This window comes from Salmo trutta, chromosome 26, assembly GCF_901001165.1.
Source record: "Salmo trutta chromosome 26, fSalTru1.1, whole genome shotgun sequence".
Taxonomy (NCBI): Eukaryota; Metazoa; Chordata; class Actinopteri; order Salmoniformes; family Salmonidae; genus Salmo; species Salmo trutta.
This window is the reverse complement of record NC_042982.1, coordinates 2,652,958-2,673,089: the sequence shown is the minus strand read 5'-3', so window position 1 is coordinate 2,673,089 and position 20,132 is coordinate 2,652,958. Positions and strand designations below refer to the sequence as shown.

General features: G+C 40.1%; 1 protein-coding gene across 1 annotated transcript in view; it reads left to right on the top strand.

Annotated features, from left to right (window-relative positions):
* The window catches only part of ano7 (anoctamin 7), a 79,040-nt gene that overhangs the window by 4,855 nt on the left and 54,053 nt on the right, over window positions 1-20,132 (top strand). Inside the window, exons 2-10 of the mRNA XM_029714384.1 lie at window positions 4,257-4,379; window positions 4,666-4,723; window positions 8,007-8,158; window positions 8,696-8,803; window positions 9,152-9,288; window positions 9,709-9,766; window positions 10,442-10,552; window positions 18,286-18,454; window positions 19,980-20,070. Of these exons, the coding sequence (XP_029570244.1) occupies window positions 4,287-4,379; window positions 4,666-4,723; window positions 8,007-8,158; window positions 8,696-8,803; window positions 9,152-9,288; window positions 9,709-9,766; window positions 10,442-10,552; window positions 18,286-18,454; window positions 19,980-20,070 (977 nt within the window). The 5' untranslated portion in view covers window positions 4,257-4,286. The remainder of the gene's footprint in view (window positions 1-4,256; window positions 4,380-4,665; window positions 4,724-8,006; window positions 8,159-8,695; window positions 8,804-9,151; window positions 9,289-9,708; window positions 9,767-10,441; window positions 10,553-18,285; window positions 18,455-19,979; window positions 20,071-20,132) is intronic.

Here is a 20,132-nt window from a genome sequence, read left to right as displayed (position 1 = left end):
AACCAAATTACTTATTGGATCACAAAAAAATGCAAATTTTACATTACCGTGTAGTTTACCAATTCAATTGTCTGACGGAGATGTGGACAAACTCGGTATACAAATCCCAAAAGAAAGAAATTATCTCACTCCAATACATTTTTAAAGAAAGTTAGCAAAAATACATAAGATCATAAAAATCACCCTGATTAACTCTTTAGTTATATCACAGTTTACCTATTTGCTTATGGTTTTGCCTACACCTAGTGACCTGCTTTTTAAATTATATGAACAAAAAGATTCAATTTTATTTGGAATGGCAAGCCAGACAAAATTAAAAGGGCCTATTTATATAACGAATATGAATTCTGAGGGCAGAAATTATTAAATATTAAACCATTGGACCTCTCAGTAAAGGCATCAGTCATACAAAAGTTATACTTAAATCCAAACTTGTTCTCTAGTAAATTGGTAGGAATGTCTCTTCCTATGTCCAAGAATGGCCTTTTTCCCTTTATTCAGATTACACCTGCTCACTGTCGGTTGTTTGAAAAGGAAATAATCTCCAAAATATCATTATTTTTTAAACAAGCCTTAGAAAGTTGATTGAAATTTCAGTTTAATCCACCTGAAAAGACAGAACAAATAATACAACAAATAATGTGGTTAAACTCAAATATACTAATTGATAAATAAAAATTTATTTTTCGAAGACATTTTTTAAAAAAGGTATAATTTCTGTGAATGATATTAATAGGACTGGTGGAGTTATGTCACACATGCAGCTAATACAGACATATGGAAATATCTGCTCAACCCAAAATTACAACCAACTAATTGCAGCATTACAACAAAAATGGAAGAGGCAAGTAGAGGGGGAAAAAAGTAAGGAACTTGTATCCCTGTATTAAAGAACATAAATGGTTAAAGAAAAGTGTGATAAGTAAAAACATATACCAATTTAATTTAAGGACCAAAAAAACTGACAGCTGTGCAATATAAATTGCAAAATAGTTGGGAAGTGATTTTCGATGTACCCATTCCATGGCACATGATTTATGAATTGATACGCAAAACAACGCAGGGTTCAAAATTTTGAATTTTTCCATTTAAATTACTATACAAAATTCTTGCAACCAACAGAATGTTATGTATACGGGGGATACAATCTTTACAGCTCTGCAGATTTTGCTGTGAGGAGGCAGTCATTTAGATCATTTATTTTAGTATTGTCCATATGTAGCTCATTTTTGGTCACAGGTCCAGGAATGGCTGAAGAATTGCAACATTTGCCTAGAACTAACGCTGCAGATAGCAATACTGGGTGATTTGAAAAGGCATAGTCAATAAATCAATAATATAATAATTATTTTAGCAAAAATGTTTATTTTTAATTTACAATCTGTAGAAGCTATGCGAAACGAAAGGTTCAGTACTTTTTGTCAAGCATCACAGCACAGTTGAAAAATATATGGCAAATAGAAATTCAAAATGGATGGTGTTGAGAGATAGATGGGAGGGGTTGAATGGAGCTGAAGGGTGGGACTAATAACAAGATAACCAATGTAAAACATATGGGGTCTGTAAAATGTATATAGGTTCCGAAATGTTACAAATAGAAATCTAACTGGATGGACATCAGAAACAGAGGAAGGACTAAAAACAAACAAAATATAACATTGTAAAATAGATTGTGTCTGCAAAATGTGTATAAGATGTATATACTGAAGGTAGAAGCCTAAGTGTTATTGTTTATTAGTTTACTCCAATTCGGGGAATGGTGGTAGGGTTTTGCCATGAATAATAATTTTAAAAAGTATGTATGTCTATATAGGTATGTGTATGCATATGTATGCATATGTGTATGTATATGGATATCTTTACAAAATAAATATATGGGGGATTGGAAATGATGCAGACAATTACATTGATGGAAGCTAAAATCTTTTCGCAATATTAGGCTGATCCACCCATTTAAAAAAAAGAGAAAAAAGAAATGAAAAAATGGGGGTCAAAATCAAAGTAACAGTCGGTATCTGGTGTGGCCACCAGCTGCATTAAGTACTACAGTGCATCTCCTCCTCATGGACTGCACCAGATTTGCCAGTTCTTGCTGTGAGATGTTACCCCACTCTTCCACGAAGGCACCTGCGAGTTCCCGGACATTTCTGGGGGGAATGGCCCTAGCCCTCACCCTCCGATCCAACAGGTCCCAGACGTGCTCAATGGCATTGAGATCCGGGCTCTTCGCTGGCCATGGCAGAACACTGACAATCCTGTCTTCCTGTCTGAAATCACGCACAGAACAAGCAGGATGGCTGGTGGCATTGTCATGCTGGAGGGTCATGTCCTGATGAGCCTGCAGGAAGGGTACCACATGAGGGGGGGAGGATGTCTTCCCTGTAACGCACAGCGTTGAGACAGTCTGAGACAGTCTGAGCACTGATGGAGGGAGTGTGTAACTGGTGTAACTCAGGCAATTGTTGTTGCCATCCTGTACCTGTCGCGCAGGTGTGATGTTCGGATGTACCGATCCTGTGCAGGTGTTACACGTGGTCTGCCACTGCGAGGACGATCAGCTGTCCATCCTGTCTCCCTGTTGCGCTGTCTTAGGGGTCTCACAGTACGGACATTGCAGTTTATTGCCCTGGCCACATCTGCAGTCCTCATGTCTCCTTGCAACATGCCTATGGCACGTTCACACAGATGAGCAGGGACCCTGGGCATCTTTCTTTTGATGTTTTTCAGAGTCCGTAGAAGGCCTCTTTAGTGTCCTAAGTTTTCATAACTGTGACCTTAATTGCCTACCGTCTGTAAGCTGTTAGTGTCTTAATGACCATTCCACAGATGCATGTTCATTAATTGTTTGTGGTTCATTGAACAAGCATGGGAAACAATGTTTAAACCCTTTACAATGAAGATCTGTGAAGTTATTTGGATTTCTACAAATTATCTTTGTAAGACAGGGTCCTGAAAAATTGAAGTTTTATCAAGTTTTAAAAATGAGTTTATCTCTTAACACCATCCAGTTTTTCTATTTGCCATATATTTTTCAATTGTGCTGTGACATTTCACAAAAGTTCTGAACCTATCTAATGTCATAGTTTCTACAGATTGTAAATGATTATTATTAAGTATTATTATATTATTGATCGATTGACTATGACTTTTCAAATCACCCAGCAGTGCTAGTTGTAGAGTTAGCTCCAGGTAAATATTGCAATTATTCAGAAATTCCTGAACCTAGTTAAGTGTTTCCAAAGAAAGAAAAGTAAATAGATTAGTCACAGGATAGAGTTGTTCAGGGCCTAAGGCTGGGATTCGGTCAAACCTGACATATGTTTACGCAGTGTCTACATGTACAAACTACTGTCTGAAAACACACCAGCAGCAGCAGTAGCAGTAGTAGTAGTAGGTTTTCATAGCACCCAAAACCAATCTGTGATGTTATTTAACCATGGGATAAAAGCAACTGCATTAACACCGTAATGCAGGTTAGATTGAATTGAGCCCTATTACAAGTGCATGATACCATTCTGCCCTACAGCTGGCCCTGTATACAGTAGAGCCATTGCTGTGAGTCAGAGCCCGAATGGAGTGCTATCTGCATGGCTCATATCCAACAGTGTGAGGTGAAACATGCAGCCACACTCCAGTGCCACATAGCAAACCTCCTGACCGGTTTATTTGACTAGATTGTGAATAGACAAATTTGAGGCCTCAGGGTTTCCTCATTACTCAATGTCAGTTGGTCCTCACTGACTAAATTTGTGGTGAGACGTTGCTGTTAAGAGGCCATGTTCTCTGAACCCCAACTTAATTTGCTACTCTTAATGGCCTCAATTGAGTTAATATGAAAACATGATTTTGTATCAAATGGCACCCTATTCCATATATAGTGCACAGTAATGCACTATATAGGGGATAGTGTGTCATTAGGGACACAGCCCCATGACTGAGATGTTTGAGCTGTATACCTTCAAATGGTCACTGTCTAGCTACTGAGGCGAATTCATCTGCCACTGTATATTAATGCAGCTAATGATGGCATATCAGACATAATCGTGTTACATACAGACATACAATAACTTGGGATGTAAAGTCATTTAAATTGGACATACAGTGATGGGAACAATTAGGACGTGGCTGTTTTTCTGTATGAGTTTCATGTTGTGTGTTTTGATGAGAGGACATATTGTGCTGAGTCCCCTGGTATCTTGCTTGCTCTGGGAGCTTGTTCACACCAATGGAACATGAGGGTACTTTATGTGGAGCAGGCCTGCAGCCAGACAGCCTACTGAGGGACCATGATGAGGAGGGGAGAGGAGCGAGAGGACATCACCACTCTCATCTCCATGACTAACACTGCAGACCACAGCTACGGGAGCATGGATACTGGGGTAATCATGAAAATATATTGTTTGATCATATTTAAACACTCATAGTTATGGAGTGTGTGCGTGCGTGCGTGCGTGCGTAGAAATAATTATGTTATGTCAACACCCGCCCATGCTAGTCTCCTGTTATGGTGTTGGGACATTAATCAGTGACTCGGATTACAAAGACAGGAAGTCAGAGAGCATTAGTCGAATTGCAACAACACTATAACTAAGGGGAGAGTGGATGTTGGTTAGGAACAATCTTAAGTGGATACATTGATAATAAATCAACTATTCATGTTCACAGATTTCTCAGGTCAGCTCTGGGGACAAAAATGTGTTCAGCGATGGCATCACTCGCATTGGTGAGTATACTGATGGAATGGGATGACGTAAGGATAGATAAAAAAAAACTATTGGGAAAACTGGTTGCAATGGTCAGGTTGTACACAGCTTGTGTAAGGACGTTTTCTTAACATCTTTATCTGGTTGTAATCTTTAATCTGACCTAATAATAATGTATGGATCTTGTCATGAAAAATATATGTTTATATGGTCTTTACAGAGACCAGATGATTGTAATCTGGTGACGTCTTCTTAACCAGTTTTAACTTATGAAAGCTTAAATGAAAGTTTGCCCGCTAGGTACATTTCTTCCATTCCTGGAGTCCTTTCCTTTGTCCTCACTGGGTTTAGGGTGAAGTTGGCCCTAGACGCTGATCTTAGGTCAGTTTTGCCTTTCCCTACTTATTAGTCCATGGGCAAGAGGGTCACATTTCACATATTTGTCCACTTTGGATTATATTTTGGTATGTTTGCAATATATTCGAAGTAGCTAAATGTGTCTCACTGCATGCATTATATGTTATGACCCCTATACGGTTAGTACGGCAAACAGGATCAGGGTATTAAATGTGGTTTTGTATTATCAGGGAACAATCTTCTCTAAGGCAATTTGATATGTTATTAACTTCATAATGCAACATATTAAGGTATGAAACAATTGGAATGGGAAGGACCTGCATTGATTTTGCATGGTCAAAACCGAATAAATAATTGGTGTAACGACCAATTACAATGAGGACAACCCAAAATGATGGCCCAAGTATGTCATACATATACATATTTAGCTGAATATTACCAGAATAGTGATAAAAATAGGCCAAAAAAGCTGCTTGAATTGCTGAGTTCTGTAGCCGTTTCAAATATATTACATTAAAAACACTTAAAATGTTCTAAAAGCGTTGACTGATTTCTAATAATTCCAATGGAATGCAATATGATTCTGAAATATGTATTGATTAGTGGCTGCTGAGGGTTGTCAAGAGCATCAGCGATGGTTCAATTGCTAAAAGGCTGGATTTTTTTCTAATCATCAATTGCATCATTTCTATGCAATTTGTCAACCAGCCACTGAACTAATGTCTACAAAATAATTAGGCAACATATTTCAATAAATAACAAGGTTAGAGTGTATAAGTTTAAATCATGATGGTCAGGGACTGAAGCAGTGGTGTAAAAAGTACTAAATTGTCTTACTTGAGTAAAAGAAAAAGATACCTTAATAGAAAATGATTCATGTAAAAGTCACCCAGTAAAATACTACTTGAGTAAAAGTAAAAAAATATCTGGTTTTGCATTTACTTAAGTACAGGGGTGGAAAAAGTACTCAATTGTCATACTTGAGTAAAAGTAAATTCTGTACATCAAATTCCCATATATTAAGCAAAGCAGACAGCACAGTTTAAAAACAAATAATTTACAAATGCAGTATTTGCATTTAGTGAGTCCACCAGATCAGAAGAAGTAAGTATTACAACTTGTTATATTGATAGGTGTGTGAATGGGACCATTTTTCTGTACTGCCTGAGCATTCTACATCTAAAGAGTAGGTGTCAGGGGAACTGTATGGGAGTAAAAAGTACATATTTTATTTAGGAGTGTAGTGGAGTAAAAGTAAATATTGTCAAAAATATCAATAATAAAGTACAGATACCCCCAAAAACTACTTAAGTAGCACTTTAAATGATTTTTTATTAAGTAATTTACACCATTGGGCAGAAGAGATTAATCACACATATTCCTTTTTAGAGATCCTTGTGTTTACCTAAATCTTTGTTGACTTGCTGGGACAACTCAACAAACGACAGAGCACACATTTTAACTTAGCATTGCTATACTATCACGTTTCAGGTAAGACCCAGATGCAGAAAGTGTCGAAGTAACAAAAGTTTATTACTAGTACAAGGGACGGCAGAGGTCAGTAATCCAGATAGAGTGCAAAAGACCCAGAACTGCAGGCAGTCTCAGTGTCAGAGCAGGCAAGGGTCAATAATCCAGTGTGGTGTGGCAAGGTACAGAACGGCAGGCAGGATCGTAGGCAGAATGGTCAAAACCGGGAAAACAAGAACAGACAGGTGCAAGGGGAAACCACTGGTAGGTTTCACAAAACAAAACAAACTGGCAACAGACAAACCGAGAACACAGGTATAAATACACTGGGGATAATGGGGAAGATTGGTGACACCTGGAAGGGGGTGGAGACAAGCACAAAGACAGGTGAAACAGATCAGGGTGTGACACTATACAACAGACTATTACAGGTGGCAATTATAAAAACAATATGCTACCAGCTGATATCATCTGACTGTTATTTTGTCGTCTGAGTCATGTGACTGTAGTATTTTTTTATATCATGCGACAAATGGCAGTGTAAACCATGTTTTGGTACAATTGTTGATGGAATAACCATCAACTGTATGCAGTTGTTGACAGAATAACAATATGTTGTGTGCTCACTACACCCACTGAGACTTGGAAAAGCATGCACAGTTTTATTAGGCTACAGATCTAATCATTTATTTAGAACTTCACATGGTGGTGAGAGTGCACAGTGATGAGCTTGATGCTAATTTCCTATAAATATTGTATTCTGGTGAGATGATGATCAGTGCTTGGCTGCCATTTTTATGGACAAATAGAAATGATCTCGCTCCTATCCATAACATCCTCATGTACCCTCTAGACTGTATCTGCGAGCTGTTGGCTAGAGCATATGTGCAAAGAGCATAATGGCCACATTTACTGTTTGTTGCAACACTTTTTGTGGCAAAACTATCAACAGAGTTAAATATGGGATGGAAACACATAGACCTTCTGTTTTTCATTCGGTAAATGAAAATGTATACAACAAAGTGCTTTTCATGTGAACTGCGCCATTATGAACAGCTTTGCATTCGCAACAAGCCAGCTTGATGTAAACACACCGCTGACAATTGAATGTGCATATTTTTGTGTGCAAATATTAATATACTTGCTTGAAAATCTTTCAACAAATGGATTGAATGTTTGTTGAGCCGAGCCTAAGCCCGATCGGTAATTATAATGCTAATTGTACACTGCATGAAGGGGTATATGTACGGTATGCACATGTTTATATGACGTATATACCTGGGTCCCACAGAATTTGTGTTTAATTTAGGAGGAGAATTTGGCTGTGTTGAAGGATGGTGCTTCAGAGAAAGATACTGAGCAGAGCCTATGGAGAATATAAGTTTGCTGAGCAGAGCCTAAGCCTTATTGGTAATTACAATGTTCATTTTATATATCTAAACATGTTAATACCATGTATACACCTGGGTCCCACAGACTTTGTGTTAGTTTGGGAGGAGAGTTTAGCTGTGTTGAAGGATGGCGCATCAGAGAAAGACAAGTCAAGTCACGCCACCCAAGACTCACACAGGAAGTGGAGGGAAGACTTCCTGTCCAGACTTCAAGCAGCCGGCATCGACCAGGAGATGGTGAGCGAGTGCTAAGGGACAGGGTCGTTTACATTTACTAGAGCCCTGAGTTTTTTGCCCAGACTAGGAAAAACTCTGAGCCCTAGTTATAGCCTATAACCAGGGCCCAGAGTTATTCCTGATCAGGTCATGTTATCTGGAAAAACTCCTGCCCCAATAAATTACACATCACCCATCATAAACAACTGCTCCCATACCATTCATGGTTCCTATGTGAGTTGCACACTCCAGGATTCACCAGGAAAGAGAAAGACATTATCAATATTTACACGGCTTCCAGAGAGCTTGTCTTCCAAGTCATTTACTTAGCCCTTTCTACTGGGTGCTTGAATCAACAAGCTACCACATATAATATCGGTGCATAATACCATATAATTGTATTATGCCAACAATGTAAAAAGTGTGAAACTTTTTAAATGTTTTATTACATTATAATAGTTTTATCATCCAGCATCAGTTGAAATAAATCATTGCTGTATCCAGTTTATAAACATGCATAGTCAGTGATTTCTGTTTTCCTGTTTGCCTCTCCGCTAGCGGGAAGTTCTTCAAGCTAAGAAGAAAATCTCCTATGTGCTCCTGAGCGCCCCCTGGAGTGTCCTTTGCTACTACGCTGAGGAGATCAGTCTCCGGGTCCCTCTGCAGGTCAGTTAGTTAGTTGACTCAGTTCTTATGTTTCTACTCTCCTGTCACATGTCAAGAGATGTAGACCTTTGGTATTAGGGTCAATTCAGCTTTCAATTCAGTCAATTCACAAAGTGAATTGAAATTAAATGAATCAATTGAAAACATGCACATAGAAATGTTGAGTTCATTAACTGAATTTCAATTCACTAGTCAACCCTCATTCTGGAGAACTACTGAACAGCCTTTATACCCAGTAGCTCTCCAGGAGGAGGGTTGGTCACTCTTGCTTTAGGGTGCTTAATCTCACATGTTCACAAAATGAAACAAATGGGACACAAGTAGATAATGGTGCTGCATATTCCTCAGATGGTAACCACACCAAACTACAACTGGTCAGAAAGGATGCTAGAGAAAACAAAAATCCCAAACCTCATGAGCCAAGACGTGCCCAGCATGCCCCCGGACTATTACACCTGCATGTTTCGCACCAACAAACTGGAAAGGTACGTTAAAATCCAGCTTAGCAGCTGCTGTCATTCAAACCACACTAAATTCTTTGTATTTCCACAACTAAACATCTTCCTGAAACAGTTAAACAATATGACCAGTTTAGATTTTCCCAGCAAGACACTTGTCCAGTTTTAAAACCAGTTTACTGGTTTTGTACAAAGAAAACACCTTCTATAAAGTATTATTCCCTCAGGCCATGCCGTTTAACCTGAAGGTGAAAAGGCATGATGTGTACATTCAGGTTTAAATGGTGTCAAATACATGGTAAATAAAAACACAGTGTTGTGTTTGAGTTGCAGGTGTTGCTACAGAGAGGTGGAATCTAGGCAACAGACGAGTATATCCAATATTTAACATCAAAGCCTGCCATATACTGTACATACTATGTTATGACCACCTGGCTGTGTCTACAGGTTTCTGGGCAGTGAGAATAAGGAGACGTTCTTCAAGACTACCCAAAGACACCAAGTAGTGAGTTTGCCATTTCAACTTGATTCTTCAAATTGGATCAGTATCTTGCAGTAAAAGCGTCACCAATACGGTATTTCAAGGAAACACAGCCGTGCAGATTCTGTCACACAAATGTGGATCTTTCTACTCTTCAGGTAACTCTCTATCTGAGCTCAGGGTTGAGTTCATTAAGGCAGGCAACGGAAACCATTTCAAAGCATTTTGGAATTGAAAATGAAATTTGACAATTATTGTTAGTCCCTCCCTGTTTCCGTCCGTTTTCTTCCATTTGGTGCCCAGTGAACACTACCCTGATTTACTAGTCAGATCCTTCTAGGTTTAAACAGTCCCTATTTAAGGTCAATAATCCTATTTAAAAAAATATATTTTGGGGGTGTTTTTTACACTTTATTGAGACAGCATGCATATCAGAAGGGGATAACGGCAGGTGGAAGAAACAGTGGGAAGGGTGGACTCAGGGATAGAACACCGGTCTCCGGTGCATTACCACTCAACCATGGCTTCATTTGGATGACTGTCTATTAGATTAATGCAGGGAAATGTAATTGTCAAACCACCATACAAAGAGGTCATAATGAACATGTGATAAACACATCTGATATATTTGACACTACAGTAGTAGAATAATAGACTTACTCACTTTGACAGTACAACACATTCCTTTGTCTGACCTAGCTGTATGAGATTTTAGCACGGACGCCTTATGGGGCATTAAAAAGAGGAGAGGTGGGAATCGAAAGGCTGCTCAGCGAAAAGGCCTTCTCTGCTGCATACCCCCTGCATGAGGTTAGTGTCCTCCATAGACATACCATATGTATGTATGTATGTATGTATGTATGTATGTATGTATGTATGTATGTATGTATGTATGTATGTATGTATGTATGTATGTATGTATGTATGTATGTATGTATGTACAGTTGAAGTCGGAAGTTTACATACACTTAGGTTGGAGTCATTAAAAATCGTTTTTCAACGACTCCACAAATTTCTTGTTAACAAACTATAGTTTTGGTAAGTCCGTTAGGACATCTACTTTGTGCATGGCACAAGTAATTTTTCCAACAATTTTTTACAGACAGATTATTTCACTTATAATTCACTGTATTACAATTCCAGTGAATCAGAAGTTTACTTGCACTAAGTTGATTGTGCCTTTAAACAGCTTGGAAAATGCCAGATAATGATGTCATGGCTTTAGAAGCTTCTGATGGCAAATTTACATAAATTGAGTCAATGGAGGTGTACCTGTGGATGTAAGTCTAGGCCTACCTTCAAACTCAGTGCCTCTTTGCTTGACAGTATAAACACAATGGGACCACGCAGCCATCATACCGCTCAGGAAGGAGACGCGTTCTGTCTCTTAGAGATGAACATACGTTGGTGCGAAAAGTGCAAATCAATCCCAGAACAACAGCAAAGGACCTTGTGAAGATGCTGGAGGAAACAGGTACAAAAATATCAATAACCACAGTAAAACGAGTCCTATATCGACATAACCTGAAAGACCACTCAGCAAGGAAGAAGCCACTGCTCCAAAATCGGCATAAAAAAGCCAGATTACGGTTTGCAACTGCACATGGGGACAAAGATCGTACTTTTTGAAGACATGTCCTCTGGTCTGATGAAACAAAAATAGAACTGTTTGGCCACAATTACCATCATTATATTTGGAAGAAAAAGGGGGAGGCTTGCAAGCTGAAGAATACCAATGTGATGAAAGAAGTAAAAGCTGAAATAAATCATTCTCTCTACTATTATTCTGACATTTCACATTCTTAAAATAAAGTCGTGATACTAACTGACCTAAGACAGGGAATTTTAATGGGATTAAATGTCAGGAATTGTGAAAAATTGAGTTTAAATGTATTTGGCTAAGGTGTATGTAAACTTCCGACTTCAGCTGTATGTATGTATGCCTTCGGAAAGTATTTAGACACCTTGATTTTTCCACATTTTGTTTTTTTAAATACTCAGCAATCTACACACAATACCCCATAAAGACAAAGCAAAAAGAGGTTTTTAGTAGGGATATACCGAGATGACATTTTGGGCCGATACCGATATCCAATATTTTACTTGCCAAAAAAAACAACACCGATAACCGATATTTAACATTTTAGCGGCATTTTAAGCTTTCTAGTACAGTTAAATAGTTGAAACACACACACACATTGACCAAAAAGTTATTTTGTTGGCATGTCGCCATTATCAGTAAATCATAATCAAAACCTACAGTGGGGGAAAAAAGTATTTGATCCCCTGCTGATTTTGTACGTTTGCCCACTGACAAAGAAATGATCAGTCTAGAATTTTAATGGTAGGTTTATATGAACAGTGAGAGACAGAATAACAACAAAAAAATCCAGAAAAACGCATGTCAAAAATGTTATAAAATTATTTCCATTTTAATGAGGGAAATAAGTATTTGACCCCTCTGCAAAACATGACTTAGTACTTGGTGGCAAAACCCTTGTTGGCAATCACAGAGGTCAGACGTTTCTTGTAGTTGGCCACCAGGTTTGCACACATCTCAGGAGGGATTTTGTCCCACTCCTCTTTGCAGATCTTCTCCAAGTCATTAAGGTTTCGAGGCTGACATTTGGCAACTCGAACATTCAGCTCCCTCCACAGATTTTCTATGGGATTAAGGTCTGGAGACTGGCTAGGCCACTCCAGGACCTAAATGTGTTTCTTCTTGAGCCACTCACTTGTTGCCTTGGCCGTGTGTTTTGGGTCATTGTCATGCTGGAATACCCATCCACAACCAATTTCAATGCCCTGGCTGAGGGAAGGAGGTTCTCACCCAAGATTTGACGGTACATGGCCCCGTCCATCGTCTCTTTGATGCGGTGAAGTTGTCCTGTCCCCTTAGCAGAAAAACACCCCCAAAGCATAATGTGTCCACCTCCATGTTTGACGGTGGAGATGGTGGTCTTGGTGTCATAGGCAGCATTCCTCCTCCTCCAAACACGGCAAGTTGAGTTGATGCCAAAGAGCTCCATTTTGGTCTCATCTAACCACAACACTTTCACCAGTTGTCCTCTGAATCATTCAGATGTTCATTGGCAAACTTCAGACGGGCATGTATATGTATTCTTGAGCAGGGGGACCTTGCGGGCGCTGCAGGATTTCAGTCCTTCACGGCGTAGTGTGTTACCAATTGTTTTCTTGGTGACAATGGTCCCAGCTGCCTTGAGATCATTGACAAGATCATCCCGTGCAGTTCTGGGCTGATTCCTCACCGTTCTCATGATCATTGCAACCTCACGAGGTGAGATCTTGCATGGAGCCCCAGGCCGAGGGAGATTGACAGTTCTTTTGTGTTTCTTCCATTTGCGAATAATCGCACCAACTGTTGTCACCTTCTCACCAAGCTGCTTGACGATGGTCTTGTAGCCCATTCCAGCCTTGTGTAGGTCTACAATCTTGTCCCTGGCATCCTTGGAGAGCTCTTTGGTCTTGGCCATGGTGGAGAGTTTGGAATCTGATTGATTGATTGCTTCTGTGGACAGGTGTCTTTTTCACAGGTAACAAGCTGCGGTTAGAAGCATTCCCTTTAAGAGTGTGCTCCTAATCTCAGCTCGTTACCTGTATAAAAGACACCTGGGAGCCAGAAATCTTTCTGATTGAGAGGAGGTCAAATACTTATTTCCCTCATTAAAATGCAAATCAATTTATAACATTTTTGACATGAATTTTTCTGGATATTTTTGTTGTTATTCTGTCTCTCACTGTTCAAATAAACCTACCATTAAAATTATAGACTGATCCTTTCTTTATCAGTGGGCAAACGTACAAAATCAGCAGGGGATCAAATACTTTTTTCCCCCACTGTATTTCTTTCACTTACTTGCTGTGCTGCTTCGCTGTTCATTTGTTCAGTCTCAACCAGGATTTCATCATACATGTCAAGCAGTGAAGTTTCAGCTCTGTCTATCTGTGGCCTCTCTTCCTCGGTGCGCAATGTCAATGTGTCCGTTTCCATCTTGTCCAGCTGTGTCTGTAACATTTAATGTAAACACTATTTCTTGTCTGCATCGAAGTAGCGGTCCTTGTACCTTGCATCGAGTATGGTGGCGACACAGTAGAGGCTCAGAGAGAATGCCACGAATCGCTTGTTCACAGCCTCTAGTGGAGTACTTTTCCAAGTTAACCGGACGGTCTGTGTTGGCATTTTTGTTGAGCAGGCTTCTCAATGCCATGACAGGGTATCACGTCTGCTGCAGACGCAGTTTAGCTTTTTTCTCGAGTCAGTTGTTCGAATCGAGCTTGGAGTGTTCATGTTTCCAAGTTTCAAACATGTTCTCAAATGCCATTGAAATGGCAGCAGCGGTATGAGAACAGGCACATTCTTGAGCATGCTTTCCTCAGTAGGAAATCCTTGTCGACCAACTGTGCTGTCAGACTCATAATGCTCATGGGGCTGACATCACTGGTCCAAATGTCAGTCGTGAAGCTAATAGCAGTGACGCCCATTAAAAGTAGCTCATGGATGTGCGTTTCAACAATACTGTGTAACTCCAGTAGGGCAACATCTGAAAAATAGCGCCTATTTGGTAGTGTGTACCGGTGCTCCACCAGTCGGTGAAAGCCAACATCATCCACGACAGAGAGCGATTGATTGTCAAGGGAAATGAATTCTATTATCTTGGCGTTAATGGATTTCGCCTTTGAGTTGTCTCACTGGAATGTTCTTACTCTTTCAAATGACTGCTCGACTTGTTGACTGCTCGATCCACACAGCAGACATTGTGGGCTAGGTTAGGAATGCTGTGTTGCACGTATAGCTCTACATTTTTTGTGGCGTCATTACGTCATATACCTACGTTATGTAAGTATGCACGTCAGCTTTAACATGGGTTTAGCACATCGGCGTTAAACTCGACATCGGGCCGATGCCGATGTTGGCATTTTTAGCTAATATTGTCAGATTCTGATATGCTTACCGATATATTGTGCATCCCTAGTTTTTAGGGAAGAGTACCAAAACAAGTCTGGGGAAGGGTATCAAAAAATGTCTGCTGCATTAGAGGTCCCCAAGAACACAGTGGCCTCAATCATTCTTAAATGGAACACTTTTGGAACCACCAAGACTCTTCCTAGAGCTGGCCACCTGGCCAAACTGAGCAATCGGGGGAGAAGGACCTTGGTCAGGAAGGGGACCAAGAACCCGATGGTCACAATGACAAAGCGCCAGATTTCCACTGTGGAGATAGGAGAACCTTCCAGAAGGACAACCATTTCTGCAGCACCCCATCAATCAGACCTTTATGGTAGAGTGGCCAGACGGAAGCCAGTCCTCAGTAAAAGGCAAATTACAGATCCGTTTGGAGTTTGCCAAAAGGCACCTAAAGACTCTCAGGCCATGAGAAACAAGATTCTCTGGTCTGATGAAACCAAGATTGAACTCTTTGGCCTGAATGTCAAGCGTCACATCTGGAGTAAACCTAGCACCATCCCTACGGTGAAGCATGGTGGTGGCAGCATCATGCTGTGGGGAGTCAGGATCAATGAACAGAGCAAAGTACAGAGAGATCCTTGATGAAAACCTGCTCCAGAGTGCTCAGAACCTCAGACTGGGCGAAGGTTCAACCTTCCAACAGGACAATGACCCTAAGCACACAGCCAAGACACCGCAGGAGTGGCTTCGGGACAAGTTTCTGAATGTCCTTGAGTGACCCAGCTAGAGCCCGGACTTGAATCCAATCAAACATTTCTGAAGATACCTGAAAAAAGCTGTGCAGCAATGCTCCCCGTCCAACTTGACTGAGTTTGAGAGGATCTGCAGAGAAGAATGGGAGAAACTCCCCAAATACAGGTGTGCCAAGCTTGTAGCATCATACTCAAGAAGACTCAAGCCTATAATCGCTTCCAAAGGTGCTTCAACAAAGTACTAAGTAAAGGGTCTGAATACTTCCGTTTTTTTATTTTGAATAAATTAGCCAAAAAATCTAAAAACCTGTTTCTGATTTGTCATTATGGGGTATTGTGTTTAGATTGAGGGAAAAAACGATTTAATACATTTTAGAAGAAGGCTGTAAGGTAACAACATTTGGAAAAAGTCAAGGGGTCTGAACACTTTCCGAAGGCACTGTATGTACAGTATAAGTCAAAAGTTTGGACACACATACTCATTCCTTCTTTTTACTATTTTCTGCATTGACTTTCTACATACTATGAAATGACACATATGGAATCATGTAGTAACCAAAAAAGTATTAAACAAATCAAAATATATTTGAGATTGTTCAAAGTATCCACCCTTTGCCTTGATGACAGCTTTGCACACTCTTGGAATTCTCTCAACCAGCTTCATGAGGTAGTCACCTGGAATGCATTTCAATCAACTTTTAAGAAAGGCACACCTGTTACTTTGTAGAATTTCTTTCCTTCTTAATGCGTTTGAGCCAATCAGTTGTGTTTTTGACAAGGTAGGGGTGGTATAAAATTATAGCAAGAACAGCTCAAATAAGCAAAGAGAAACGACCGTCCATCATTACTTTAAGGGCTCCCGAGTGGCGCAGCAGTCTAAGGCACTGCATCTCAGTGCTAGAGACATCACTACAGACCCTGGTTCAATCCCGGGCTGTATCACGGCCGTCATTGTAAAATAAGAATTTGTTCTTAACTGGCCTGCCTAGTAATATAAAGGTGTAAAAAAAGAATGATATTTATGTACAATCCTGTTACTCTGGTTGTGTTATCTAAGATGCTGTTGTCACCTAACTCTATATCTAAATCCACCACGGCTGTGCACATCTCGTGTTCTTACTCCCACCCCCTGTAAGTCTGAAACTTGCATATTCGGAATGAGATATCTTTGTTCCGAACAAGTCTCTCATTATCCTCTATTCTAAGAGCAAACAGTTCTCGGTACGAGAACACAGAAGACTATCGGTTAGTTCGACACATTGAGACAGTTGTGGTTGATTAAGAAAATGTAACAAGGTTGGGCTATATATGGCAAGGCCCAACTCAGAATCATTAGGCTCTCACTCTATTCATTTTTGTGTGGGTATTGTGACCAGCTCCCTTATCAATAAATTATTTTAATAAAGTTAATAATCTGATTAGTGATTGACCTTGTCCCTCCTCATTATTGATAAAAATATCCATTACAACCCCCACATATCACACCTCCTCCTCCATGCTTCACAGTGGGAACCACACATGCGGAGATCATCCGTTCACCTACTCTGCGTCTCACAAAGACACGGTGATTGGAACCAAAGGACAGATTTCCACCGATGTAATGTCCATTGCTCGTGTTTCTTGGCCCAAGCAAGTGTCTTCTTATTATTGGTGTCTTTTAGTAGTGGTTTCTTTGCAGCAAATCATGAGAGCCTGATTCACACAGTCTCCTCTGAACAGTTGATGTTGAGATGTGTCTGTTACTTGAACTCTGAAGCATTTATTTGGGCTGAAATTTCTGAGGCTGGTAACTCTGATGAACTTATCCTCTGCAGCAGAGGTAACTCTGGGTCTTCCTTTCCTGTGTTGGTCCTCATGACAGCCAGTTTCATCATAGCGCTTAATGGTTTTTGCGACTGCACTTGAAGAAACTTTCAAAGTTCTAGACGTTTTCCGGATTAACTGACCTTCATGTCTTAAAGTAATGATGGACTGTTGTTTCTCTTATTTGAGCTGTTCTTGCCATAATATGGATTTCGTCTTTTATCAAATAGGGATATCTTCTGTATACCACCCCTACCATGTCACAAAACAATTGATTGACTCAAACTCATTAAGAAGGAAAGAAATTCCACAAATTAACTTTTAACAAAGGCACACCTGTTAATTGAAATGCATTCCAGGTAACTACCTCATGAAGCTGGTTGAGAGAATTCCATGAGTGTGCAAAGCTGCTATCAAGGCAAAGGGTGGCTACTTTGAAGAATCTAAAATATTTGTTTGATTTCTTTAACACTTTTTTGTTTACTACTTGATTCCATATAAGTTATTTCATAGTTTTGATGTCTTCACTACTATTCTACAATGTAGAAAGAAAAACCCTTGAATGAGTACGTGTGTCCAAACTTTTGACTGGTACTGTGTGTGTGTGTGTGTGTGTGTGTGTGTGTGTGTGTGTGTGTGAGTGAGTATGATTTCATTACTGTACGCCCATACCCAGGAATCTTCTGATAAACATAACTGTAAATCTCACTAATCTTATAAATCGTACCCTGTAATGTTAAATCAAGCATTCATCTTGACTGTAACCAGAGGAGTCATGCCCCTAATGTTTTTGAGGGGGCTCTGATGAGCAAAATTTATGTTTTTGGATTATATCTGTATAAAATAAATTGCAACTTGTGATTGTATACAATGAATATCCTTCGGTAACACTGTATTTGAAATTCATGTCATAATATTGTCATAAACGGGACATAAATGTTGTGATGTCTCATGTCACTGAATGTCAAGTCACAATGGGCATGGTACCTTTGACTCTGACTGTAACTCCAAAACCTGAATAGTTATCCACCGTCTGACTCTGTCCTACGATGTTCCTGCAGGGTCCATTTCAGATGCCAGAGGGGAAGGTGGTGGACCCTCAGTCCTTGAGCATGAGGCAGATCCTCCACCAGTATTGGGCTCGCTGGGCCAGCTGGAAGAATTACCAGCCACTGGACCACATCCGAGAGTACTATGGAGAGAAGATTGCACTGTACTTTGCCTGGCTGGGTAAGCATTCTCACTGGCAGGGTTTTGTTGGCTTGAAGTAGAGTCTGGCTTTTGGAGGAGTACTCGTCTTAGAAGCGGCTAGCATTTTTTTGGATGACTCATGTACTGGAGGCAGCTCTGTAGAGTGGTCATTAGCAGGCACAGCCACAAAGTCATAAAATCATATTTTAATCCTAACCCTAAACCTAATTAAAATAATAATGATTTAAACATACATTTTATAATAATTTAAACATACATTTAAACAAACATATAAACGTACCTGCAGTGAAGCTGCTCAACATTTACATTACATTCAGTAATCTAAGAGACTCCCATCCAGAGCAACCCACAGGAGCAACCCACAGGAGCAACCAGGGTCAAACACCCTGCCCATGGGCACGTCGACAGATCTCCCACCAAGTCAAAATGGAGATCCGAACCAGCAACCTATAGGCCACCGGCCCAAGCTCCCAACCGCCAGGCCACCAACCATCCAAGATCCTCCCACAGTTCCCCGAGAGCTGTCCCTCAACCATCTGAGACCTATCTCTGCTGGCTACCCACTTTGGATTTATACGCACCATATATCTTTAAACTTTTCTGTAATATTTAGCATACAATTTGAATCAATCAAATCAAATAGAATCTACAGATTGCGAGTAGAAGATAAATACTTTTACAAAGAGTAGTAATGTATTAATAATTGACTGAACAGGTCTCTCCAGATCTCCCAACAATGCTATTTCTATGGTCAATTTTACATTAATATTTAGCTTTTTCAGCCTTTACTGAACCTGAGACCAGAAACAAGCTACCTGAGGGCAATACCAGAACAAATAGTATTGATTCTGAGACCTCACAACAAAATCTGCAGAGCTGCGATGATTGTATGCCCAAATATTCAACATCTTGCGTCGTTTTATATATCATCTTATACAACCTGTGCCATGGTATTGGTACATGAAAAATCTCTTCCCAGATATTTTGCAATCAGTATGGCACAGCTGTCAACATCCTGGTCCTCAAATTAAACTGGTATTAATTCCTATTTATGCTATTTTTGTTCCTCCGCCAGTTTTGATCCTTTATATTGGGCAGACAGACCAGTTCCTTACCTCCTCACGCTGCCACCTGTCTCCTCAATTTTGGGGGTAATGCTGTAGTCAACCCTAACCTTAATTACACTGCTAACCTTAATGCCTAACGCTAACCTTAAATTAAGACCAAAAAGCAAATGTTGGTTTTCATGAATTTTTACAATTTAGCCAATTTTGACATTGCAGAGCACATCTAGGGGAAATCGCTCAGTTCTGCCACCAGGACAAGACGCATCCCAATAAACGTCAACCTGCTGCTTAGCTAAGCTTAAATATCCCATAAAGAGACATTTTCAAATTTGCTAGACAACAAAGAACAAGCTCCTTGGCAAAAATATCATCCCAAGACTTACGTCACATCAAATAACCCACATCACACAACACACATCACAAGACATAATGAAATGACTCTTCTTTTGCTTACTCTCTCTCTTACCTCCATGTAGGGTTCTACACAGGCTGGCTGCTCCCAGCAGCTGTGGTCGGAACACTGGTCTTTCTGTTTGGGTTCTGGCTGATGGTCACTGATGCGCCAGCGTGAGTATGACAGCGGACGACTTCAACCAAGCATGTCACTCCTCTTCTTAAGCCTCGCCCAC